A 12,224-nucleotide genomic window follows, 5' to 3' on the forward strand; every position below is an offset into this window, starting at 1 on the left:
TCTCCTCTTGGCCCCCTGTGTATAAGACTCTCCTCCATTTTTAGGTAAATATTTTAAAGAAAAAGTATCATACATGGAAAAATATGGTACTTAACATGACACAAAGTAAGAATTCCTAGATCCAACTAACTGATAACTTAACTTTTTATGTTACCTCTAGCACATTACATTCTGAAATTCTTGATATGAATTGTTTGGAAAAGGGAATCATGTTCAGTTAATTAATGTAAGGTGCAAAAGTTACATTCCTAGTAATTCCAGTTATTGCTGATACAGTATAGACTGGCAACAATTAACTGATTCTTTCAAATCTATCTACATTTAGACAGTCTTGCCTTGATTTTGATATGTTTGAAGGGCACAGTGTTTTGTTCAATAAATTTGGCCAGAAAATATACATCTTAATGACATTCAACTGGCACATACATAGTTTTTTAGCTGCCTCTTTGTATTTTTTCTATATTAACTATAGTGGTTGAAGAAAATAACAGAAGCAAAGCAAGTTAAACATTAATTAGATACAGAGAAGTAGTAATGGTTGCAAGCAAAATACTAAACTTGCTCTTTTGTTTAATGTCAAGGTTCTTTTTCTTGCAACTGAAAGGTCCTCTTTTTCATCTTTACAAGCATTTTTAAAAATGATTTTAAAGTTACTTCAGGGGAGATCTTCTGTTTAAGAAAATAAATTTAATTTTTCTTCTGCCTTTGCACCCCACCCAGTTTAGAATTCCAGTCAGAAATGGTTCCTGGGTTGCCATTTGCTTAATGTCCATACCATAAAAGATAGCAAGCAGTGACAAGGAGGTATATTTATAAGCAATGGACAGAAATTGAGAGTAATAGTTGAATGGGAAGGACATGCAATAACTTTAGAAAAGTAAGAGAAATCAAGATAAAATTTTGTGCAAAGGTGAGCACACAAAAAAGACCAAGAATGCAAAGACCTATTGGAGAAAATTTAAAGAATAAATGTTATGAATATATGGAAGAACTGTGCAAAAGAGATGCCGAAATTGTGTGTTTGCGTGCAAATTCTCTCTCTGTGTGTGTGTGTGTGTGTGTCTGTCTGTCTCTCTGTCTGTCTCTCTGTCTCTGTCTCTCTGTCTCTGTCTCTCTGTCTCTGTCTGCAGTTGCTGTTGTATTAATGGACCCTTGAAAATATTGCTAATATCAATGCTACAAAAGTTGATCAAAGACAAAAATCAAAGATAATTCAGGTAAAATGTCTCATACAGCCATGGCCAAGATTGGAAAATATAGATTTATAATGGGGCACTGCTAAATAATGCTCGTATCTTATAGTTCAACTTACATTCTCAAATAGGATAATTGTTAAGGTTTTGCCATTTATGCTTCAATAGCACATGGAAAAACAACTGCCAGACGTAACAAGAAATATTCAGAAGAGAGATATAATTCCAAGATATACAGGACAATTCCAAGATATATTTACTGTCTTATTTATTAAGACAGATCAAAAACTAAAAATAATATTAATGATGGTTGTGGCAAAACAGGTCATGGCACAATATTGGAAAAATCCAGAGGCTCCATTATAAGATCTCTGATATGGAAAATGGTTGTAACAGAAAATTTATCTTTGATTCAATTTGGGGAAAAGTAATTATTTTTAAAACACATAAACAGCCTCCTTTTCTTTAGCACAGTACATATGAAAGTCGCTGCTGTAATCTTGATTTTTAAAGATCTTTTTAATAGGCATGCTTGTTCTTTAATCAATAAAATATATTAAAATATTTTATAAAATAAAAATAAACTGGAGCACAATAAAGTTGAGGTTAGATGTTTTGGACAAGCAGTGCAAAGGCAGCGGTAATTGGAGAAGACTCTGATTTTTGGAAAAAGTTTGGAAAGCAAGTGAAAAAGAGTCTAACAGAAAAAGAGTCTGATAAAAGATAAAATAGCCAGATACCATCATTGATGACCTAAGTATTGACTTACAAGAACTCAAAGAAACAGTTACTAAAAGATAATTCCAGCAAATTTAGGTCCTTTGAGTCACAAAAAATTGGAAGTGACTAAGTGGCTGAACAACAGTAATTCTCAGGAAAGTGAGTAGCATATAGCAATAATGAGAATGAAAGGCAATAGTGGAGGAGGAATGGGCAAAATCAAGAAAAATAGAACCACAGAGATTTGAGTAAGTTATCTTTAATGTTAGGTGAGAATAAACCTTGGAAATTGTAATTGGAAGAGAAAATATCTTCCTTAGCTTCAAAGTAGCAGCAGACCACAGCAATTTCCCAGAACAGGAACCAGTCACCCTAACAGTATCAGGCATCCAGTAGTGGATCAAAAACATGAAGAGCTGGACAACACCTGGCCTGAACATGATCCATGCCTAAAGAAACTGACACCTAGCAGCACAGACAAACCAGCAGCTGGCTTTCAGTCAAACTGGCCAACACAAGGAAAGATAGTGCTCATTATGAAAGACCCCCACAAGGGAAGAGCACCATCCAACCTGACAAAAACCTGCTTCCCCACAACATAGAAAATCCTATCAGACATCATAACTATCCAGTTTTTGCTATAATTATTAAGCAAATCACAGCAATATTTAAAGCAAACCATGCTGTCATTAAGTGAACCTAATTTCAAAAGCTTTTGACTTTGTCAAAAGCCCCCTGGGAAGGTCACATGATCCTAGGATACTGCAACTATTGTAAATACATGCTGCTTGCCAAGCACCTGGATTTTGATCATATAACCTTGGGGATGCTGCAGCAGTTTTAAGCTGAGGTAACTCATTTTTTACATATCATCATAACTTCAGTCATTAAATGAATGGTTGTAAGTTGAGAACTACCTATGAGGGAGTATTCTTGTGATGACCAGGAGAAATAGTACATGCAGCCTGGTCAAATTTAAGACCTAGCAAAATTTCAAAATTGTGATGACGGAGAGATAGAAAACGACAGTACCCATTTGAAAAGCCCTCACACGCTGTGTAGCTGGGAACCAATCTTGCTTGATTTGAAGACTGTTTATCTCAGATACACTGGTTAAAAATATTTCTGGTGTTTTTGAAATTGAATGGATGGAGGTTGTCCAGCGAGAGCCCTATAAGGAGCAAAGCTTGACAGGGTCCTATCTCTAAGAAACTTAGTCATGCTTCTTTGCCAAATTGGTCTGCCTTGATTGTGGAGCATACAGAAGGCTCTTTGTGGGCAGTGTGTCAGGTATTCCTGCTTCCAATCTACTTGAGACTCTATAAATAGGATCTGAACATCTTGAAATGTGTCACAAAAATAATTAGCAGTTAGAGCAGTTCATGAAAATCTGATGTATATCAATAGAGCGGGTGCTAGAAAGCAATTTGGCTGCTCTATTTTCCGCTTAATTACAATTCTCAACATGGAGTCCTCATTATATCCTGTTTCTAAAATACCAGAAACAAAGGTTGGAGTTATTTCCTGAACATGATCTCTATATGAGGGCCATAGTGTAAGTTTCATTTTCTAGCTTTTTAAGTCAAATGATATATAGAGTTAGCTCCTTTATGTCGGATTAACTCATGGAGATTTCTAATAAAATGGGGTATAATTTAAATATGATGCTTTGCTAGCAAGACAGGTCAGTTTATTGAGATTAGAGAAAGTTTCAGGAAAAAAGACTAAAATGTTCTGTTCTTTCTCTTTCTCATATCTAACATTCTCTCTGCTAAACAACCATCATTTCATGATAACAGCACACAGTGATTAATCAGTGGCAAAAATATTTCCTTTACTCATCTGATGGCCAGATTATCAAAAAATCATTGTTTTTGGTTAGTCTTTTAGCATTCCCTAGACTGAGACCTAGAAGAAGAGTACTCCACAGCTGTGTGGCCAAAATAAAGAAATTTTGTCAGATCCCAAAAGCCAAATTGTTTGGTGAATGATGATATTAGCCTGGCTAGGTGGCTCAGTGACTAAGATGCTGAGCTTGTTGATCAGAAAGATCGGCAATTCGGCCGTTCAAATCCCTAGTATAGGTCTCCTGCATGAGCAGGGGGTTGGACTAGATGACCTTAAGGGCCCTTCAAACTCTGTTACTGTTAAATATAAATCTGAAGCAAATCTGAAGTCTGGGGTAGTTCAATGTTCTGTATGTCTAAAGAATACCTTAAACTGATATTGTTACAAAAGGCTTATATAAATATATACAAATATGTACTAATTTTTATAATACTATTTTCTGTATATATAGTTGAAATAAAATTCAATTCTATAAAACAAAATGTACATGTTTTAAGGAAGAATTTGTCAGATTTCCTTTGTAGCAACCTGGACTTCAAACAGCTAATCCCTCCCCCCCCAAAAAAGTTCTCAGAACTCTAATGCATGCTGTTGGTGTTGAAATATTAAAATTTCAATGTCATCAATTCTAGTGAGCAATCTTATTTTCAAATGAGATCTATATAATGCAGTCCAAGATTCTGGTTTTTACAACAATAATTCTTTCAGTTTGTGTGTAATACATTGTTTTTAAGATAATTGTAATACTAGTGTGAGTTTTGATTATTTGCAGGTAAACCGCTTCAATAAAGTAGAAGATCGAGCAATTTTTATAACTGACAGACATCTTTATAAGATGGACCCCATAAAGCACTACAAAGTGATGAAAACTATCCCACTGTATAATGTAAGTATTATTCTGTTAGCTTCCTGGATATTTTCTTTGGGATTTATTTTTTATGCATTGTAAATTGCTTTAAAAAATTGTGGTTATGCAACAAGGAAGTTTCCATTTGTTGTACTGTTTTCTTGCTATATATAATTTCCAGTGGTTGAAGATTTCAGCATGATTTAACAGAATGTGATCATCTTAAAATAACATTGACAATCCCAACCAGAGAAGTAGATCTTGAAACCCTTATCCAAATTTTGCTTTTAGCTATTGTACCTATTCATGCATTATGATCTCAATACTTTTCAGTATAATCATACAGTATCTACTGACCTTCCCCTGCCATTTCCTATTGTCATAGCAATCCTTTGGTCTGTATTGCTATATTGCTCAGTTTTCCTGCTGTATGTTCACACAGTTGCTTAGTGCAGGATGGCTTATCCCAAGGTAAGAGGTCAGAATTTATTTTAAAGGAAAAACAGTGATATCATCTGCAATCTGTGTTCCTTCATCTCACAAACAATTCTTTCAGGAGCTGGGTGGGTGCCCTAGGGTGGGAAATACATTTCTCCAATTATAATTTATTGTTGAAGTTTTGCCTGTTTTGGGAATGACTTATCTTGAATAGCTTTAATTGCTAAAATCATATGCCAAAATCATATTAAAATAGCTTGGTTTTTTGACACTGTTAAGAGTAAAAATGCTAAGTAGCTGTAAGAGAGAGAGGGAGGGAGGAGAGAGAATAAAAACTATTTATTTTTAAAGTAAGTAGGATGGTCCATTTTCGATTCTTAAAATGTGTACCTTATGATAGGGCCAAAATCTCATTGTTTATGATATTTCTCTTGAAGGTGCAGATAGACAAATTATTTATTTATTTATTTATTTATTTCCATTTCTATACCGCCCTTCTCCAATAGGACTCAGGGCGGTGAACAGCCAGAGTAAAAAACAGAACATACAAAATTTAAAAGCAATTTAAAATAATTAAATATTTTGGCCGTAAATTAAAACAACCCAATTTAAAATCAATTTAAAATTTAACTCAAGCCAGCCCAGCTAGTTGAAATAAATAGGTTTTCAGGGCCCGACGAAAAATCCAGAGGTCTGTTATTGTACGTATCTCTGGGGGGAGGTTGTTCCAGAGGGTGGGCGCCGCCACAGAGAAGGCTCTCCCCCTGGGGGTCGCCAGCCGACATTGTCTGGCGGACAGCACCCTGAGGAGGCCCATTCTGTGCGAGCGTACTGGCCGGTGGGAGGCTATTGGTGGCAGAAGGCGGTCTCGTAAATACCCCGGCCCTAAGCCATGAAGCGCTTTAAAGGTGGTCACCAACACCTTGAAGCGCACCCGGAAGACCCACCGGGAGCCAGTGCAGCTCGCGCAGGAGAGGTGTCACATGGGAGCGCCTCATCGCCCCCATAATCCCCCGCGCAGATTAGTTACATTAGTTGCTGTGAGAAACTTCCTAAACAGTTTCTTCCTTCCTAGCAGTTAATTATGGTTTAGAGAGGACCAAGAGAGAAGCATCTTTCTGTATAATACATTAACATTCTTACAGTGAAAAGTTTAATGAAATCAGTTTACATATTGGTTTTTCAAAATTAGTCAGACTTTTTTTTTCTTTTAGCATATGTTCATTCCTTTAAGGCAGATCTGTGGAGCTTACTTCCAACCAATTTATAATTAGTTTATGTACTGGTCCTTCTTATCGAACAATAAGCTTGACTTCCCCCACGGAAATCTGGAATTTAAATGTTATGAGAACAAGAATTATATGAGACAAATGAAGGCATTTAAATTATTTAGAATTGGAGACTTCCGGCTGTGTTTCCGGTGTTGTCGAAGGCAAGGACCACGAGCTCTGCATCCCCGCTCCAAGTTCTCCCTGTTAGAGGGCTCCAAAAGGAGCCATAGCCACATTGGAGGGTGGTGAAGTAAAGGGGGGCACCTTACAGGTTGAGGAGAGCTGCATCTCTCCTCCCTGACTTGGAAAATCCCCCTCATCCAAAGACGAAGAGCAGCGGACGTCAACACGAAGCTGGGGACAGCTAAAGCACCTAAGAAAGTGCAGGAGTGAACATATTGAACAATGATTGTTTCTGGGTGAGATTATTCTTCTTCTACTTAAAAATTGACCCCAGGGGAAAAAAAATCCGTGATAAGAGTGTCCAAAACAATAATTGGTTAAGCTGCAAAAATAAGCACCTCTGAGATCTATGATGAAAAGTAAGTCGAGAGCGCTATCTACTGATGAAAGGAAAAGTAACTCCTAGACTCTTGGAAATTTATAGAGGAGGAAAGGGATATCTGATATCCGGTGGAGGGCTGTGACCTTTAACTGTTTGTTGTCTTTCATTTACCAGAGGTGGAAATAAGAGAGACATTTTATAAAAGAAACTCTGGGAAACTAGAATAAAAGACCAAAATCATAGAGCAGATTCAAAGAATACAGAAAATAGCTTGGATTATTAGAATATGGAGTAAATGTTGGAATTGACCTGTCTAAATAAATGACTTTGCTTGGAAATAAATGGCATTTGACTGAAATTAACATCTGCTGGAAAAAAGGCACCATGGAAATCTGAGAGGAATGTGCCATCTACTAATGATTGGAAACGTATAACTTTGAACTCTCCTTGAAATAGATTGAGACTTTTACTGTTTAATGTACTTATATTGCTATCATGACTGGAGTTGAAGGAACAGCTATGGAAATGAGAGGATTTTTTAATGAGATGACTTTGTTGTTCCAAAGTATCAAAATATCAATGGATGGTATAGACGAGAAAATGGAAAATATTCTGCAAAGAACAATGAATAAAGACCAAACTGCCCAGGAATTGGTGGAAACAATAGAATGATTGGATGAAATGGACTACTTAAACTAGCAAATTGACTACAAACAGGGAAAAAACAGGGATCAGAAAAAACAGCAAATGAAGCAAAAGCTCAATGATGAGGAAGACCAGACAAATGGCAAGCAAAAGGAGTGGAAAGAACAGATGAAGTGGCGATATCAACAAATAAATCAAGGACTGGAACAAAAAATAGGACTGGCAAACCAGCTGATAAAGGAAGAAAGATCGAAGAAAATAAAACAGATAAATCAACAATTGGATAGACAGGAAGACATCTTTGATAAGGAGACTGAGACATGGACAGGCATTTGGGAGAATTGCCAGCATAACTTTGTGCTGGGAGAAATGCTTAGACTGAACAAGAAAGATAGAGATAAAGATAAAGATGAGGAGTGTGGGAGGCGAGTTAAAAAATGGATAAAAATTGAAACACTAAAGAGAAGAGATGATGGATAGAAAGAATTGCCTTTTAAACATTAAGGGAGCTTGTTGTAAACTGATAGAGGCAGAAATAAAATTAGATAGGGGAAATATTAGAATGTATATTTTAATAGAATAAATAAAAATAATAGAAAGATTAGAGGTTTATAGATGTTAGGCATTTTTTTCCTGCTATTATATTATGAGGATCACCTAAGTTTGATAAATGTGATAATGATTACTATTATTGTTATTGTAATTTGGATTAATATGAATGATGCCCAGAATCAACACTGTCCACATACAATATGGATGTATATTTAAAATTAAAAATTTAAAAAATATAATAAAATATTTAGAATTGCATTTTGGGTGGTTTCGCCTAGCTTCATCTAAAAGCTTAAAATCTCCACTAAACACATAATTTAGCAATTGCTGGGATCAGTTTTGCTAATTATAAGAATCCATATAATAACAGATCCAAGTATAACTTGAATAAAAAGGAACTGAGAGGAACAAATGAAGTGATTAGCATATTCAAATAAAATCTCTCTTCTTCCTCCCCAGTTGGTTATGGAAATGTTTTCAATAATGGTTGCTATGTATTCTGTGATATAGCTAGTCTAGTTCCTTAGCATCAATGGGGCACATTTAGCAACACTTACTCTCAACATGCTGGCCCTATGTGGGTGATTTTGCCCAGTACAATGTTTTTTTCTCTTCTTATTGTATTGAAATGCTTTTTAAAAAATAATAAACCACCAACTTCAAGGTTTTAAATTGCTATCCAGTTGAAAAACATCAAGCCAATTACATTTATTTTTTATTCACCCTATTTCATAATATAAATGGTTAATATATTGTTTGTAGCTTTTATTTTTCTGGAGAAACCCTGGAAATTAGTTTCCTTAGAAATTTTGAAGAGATTAATATTCAATTATTGATGTTTATTTCTTCCTCATATACATCTCATTTTTAATTTTAAATAATATATGGTGTCTGTACTGAAATCAGCCTTGTTGAGCTTCATTTGTCTATCAACCCATGTACACTATCATGGTTTCTAAAGCTTCCTTGTCAACATTGCAATATCCCCATGGGACCTGTTGCCATAGCAGGCATCAGCTGATGTCTGGTTCTCCTTGTTTTCTATCTTAGGTAGCTATATCTGTCACTTCCAACCTTTTAAAAAAGGGATATCACCAAGTAGAAATATTTATTGGGGTGTCTTTGACTCTAGAAGTAGAAACAGTTATTTTTGGATAAGGACAATGATTATATTCTTGTTGCAAAATAAACATTCCAAGATGGAGGAAATTTTGAAATATGGAAGAAATATGTTCACTTTATATTTAGCAAGAGTGTGCTGTATTTAAAAGTTTTCATTTGTTAATGTATAATATATTGTTTTTACTAAAAAGAAAAGTTGTACATAGTATTACTATTGCTTCACACAATTTTTATTAAAATGAGCCAGGATTAATTACTGCAGTCAACCTGGTATATTAAGAATGTGGATTAATGTATTGTAAAATATATCACAAAGCAATAGTCCAGTTGCTTCAGTGTGCAAACCACCATTATTCATGCCATCCCCCAACTATTAGAATAAATTTAAATCAACGATAGCATTCCTAGGCTTAGGTTACATTAATTACCTTTCTGTTTCAAAAATTACCAAAACAAATTGCAGACTGAGACTGCATTTACCTGTAATGTTAAGCCAGAATTCTCCAACAGCACTTCCATTTTCCTCCTTAATCTCATCTCATTGTGAGATGATGCAGCCTAAATTGAGGATTCCTTTAACTGAATATGAAATATTAGCGAACCTTATAAGTGAGATGCTAATAATGTAGTGTACTTGCTTGAATAAATAGGCTTTAAACTGGATTTACATAGTTGTCATTTTTACCTATAAGTATTGCTATTTTTGGTTCTCTTATAACACCAGCTTTCTGTTCCACAGAACATGACTCAGTCTTAATTTTCCCATCCAGATCTCTTTACATTCTTTAAGAAATTAATGGTCGGGATAATCTAAATATAGTGGAACATTCTTGTATATGTATACTTTTGCTATTTTTTAACATTGAAGCTTTTGGAGAATGTTGAATAGGAGTTGAGCAGGGATATCAAACTAGCGCCCCGCAGGTCGGATGCATCACATGCAGGCAACGTCCACCCCAGCTCTGTGAAGGGAAAAAAGTCACAAAACGTCACTTGAAAGCAACCTGACGTGGCAAGTTTGACACCCGTGCAGTAGAGCTAATTATCACTCAAGATCTTCTTATTCATGGACTGGGGACAAAATGATAAGGGCAATGACAAAGTGACGTGGGAAAATTGATATTGTTGAGACACAATTGTTCCATGGTTAATTGCATGTGGGAATCTGGCCTAAGAGAACCATTGTATAATAGATTGCCTTGAAGGCAACAAATACTCTAAAACCCTTGCCTTTAGTCTATAAAGCACATACTACAGCATAAAATGTTGCTAGCTTTAACATTCTTGTTTCATGCAGCTAACAGGACTGAGTGTCTCTAATGGAAAGGATCAGCTTGTGGTTTTCCATACAAAAGACAACAAAGATCTAATTGTCTGCCTTGTCAGTATGCATTCACTTAATGAGAACAGAATTGGGGAGCTGGTTGGAGTCGTGGCAAATCACTTCAAAAGGTAAATATGAATGTACACCTCTGAGTCTGAAACAAATATGAAAGTACTGATTAAGCCAATTGATGGTATAGATAGTCCTTGATTCATAACCATTCATTTAGCAACTGTAACAATGGTGCTGAAATAAATCCATTCCTTGCACTTATGATTCTTGCATCATCCTCATGGTCACATGATTGCAGTTCGGGCACTTTGAAACCAGCTCGCATTTATGACCAGTTGCAGTGTTCTACAGTCAAATGATCAGGATTTGCAATCTTTTTTTGCCAGTTTACAGCAAAAAAAATGCCATTTGGAAGAATGGTTTGCACTTACAACCTCAGTGTTCACTTAATGAACATTGTAGAAATGGTTGTAAAATTGGTCTGACTTGACTTATGACCACAACAATTTACAATGAAAATTCTAGTCTTAATTCTTGTCAAAAGTTGAGGAGTTCCTGTAGTCTTTTTTCTATCCTCTCTCTACAATTTGATTCTTGGAATTTCCTGTCTTCTTTCTTTTTTTAATTTGAAAAATTTCTGACTTTGATTCTGCTAATTTGGTTTGTTTGGCACTATTTGATACCTTCCTATTATTTCATTTTGACCATTGACAAAAATTGGATCTAGGTGGCATGCATTTTTGTAAAACAATGCAAAGGGAACTTGTAAACATGACTTCTAATAACTGTCCTGCATCAGTACAATTTCTTTTGCGACGAGCAATGTGTTCTGCTGTGCTGTACTATATTCTCAATAGATTTTTTTAGGTAGAACTTACATTTCCTGCTCACCCTCACCAGGTCTGTGTATTTGAAAAGCATTCAGCTTCTATTTCATAGTTCCTTTCCCTCCTCATCTCAACAAAAGCCAATACTGCAGCAGGGACCTATTTCTTTTACACTTTAGTTTTTTTCCTTAAGTCTGTTTGAAGTACAGATTTAAATTATGAATTTCTTAAATGGTTTGAAGTACAGATTACTAATAGCTACCATCTTCATACCTTTAAAAAAGCATGTTTTGGCATTCTTATTGTAATTCTTATAGTTTTGGTACACTTTAATTTTCCTTATTCCATGAAACAATTTTAGTTTTATGGAAGATAGGCATTATCATGGAGATACAGTGCTGTGAGCTATCAACCCATTACTTCATTTTGCTTGGCCCTGAGAGAGTCTGGTCTAAATGGAAAGAAAGGTCCATCAATATTACTATTTAAACCAATTTCAGCAAAGAGCCATCATGTACATAGTGAGCTTGGTTTTGAGGTCTTCTATCCATATTAAGTATTTTGTAAAAAATAAATCTGTCAGCTTCCTAGAAAAGCAATTGCACTTGCCCTCTATAATTTTTTGCTAATCTTGCATTAAAATAGCCTGTTTGGTATAGTGGTAAAGGTCAGAAGAACGGGACTGACTAATAAAAGGGCCATAAAATGGAATCAAGCACTACATTTTTTTCTTGTCTGAGTTATGCATTGTTAAGTTCAATAAAATTAATAATTGAACATAAATTTTATTTCTAGAGACAATTAATGCATTCACTTCTTTTTGTGGTAGTTATTTAGAATTTAGCAAAGAAAGGTAAACATAAGGTGAATAGACAGGAATTAATTACTAAAAGACAGATTATAAATGGGAAAATTAAGCA

The 12,224-nt window shown here is 35.2% G+C and overlaps 1 protein-coding gene across 1 annotated transcript in view; it reads left to right on the forward strand.

The window, feature by feature from the left end:
- LOC117664742 (unconventional myosin-Id) overlaps positions 1-12,224 on the forward strand; it is a 152,640-nt gene that overhangs the window by 91,162 nt on the left and 49,254 nt on the right. The window contains exons 20-21 of the mRNA XM_034416002.2: positions 4,534-4,647; positions 10,439-10,593. Of these exons, the coding sequence (XP_034271893.1) occupies positions 4,534-4,647; positions 10,439-10,593 (269 nt within the window). The remainder of the gene's footprint in view (positions 1-4,533; positions 4,648-10,438; positions 10,594-12,224) is intronic.

The sequence above is a fragment of the Pantherophis guttatus genome, chromosome 4 (genome assembly GCF_059756535.1).
Source record: "Pantherophis guttatus breed Tessera chromosome 4, ASM5975653v1, whole genome shotgun sequence".
NCBI lineage: Eukaryota > Metazoa > Chordata > Lepidosauria > Squamata > Colubridae > Pantherophis > Pantherophis guttatus.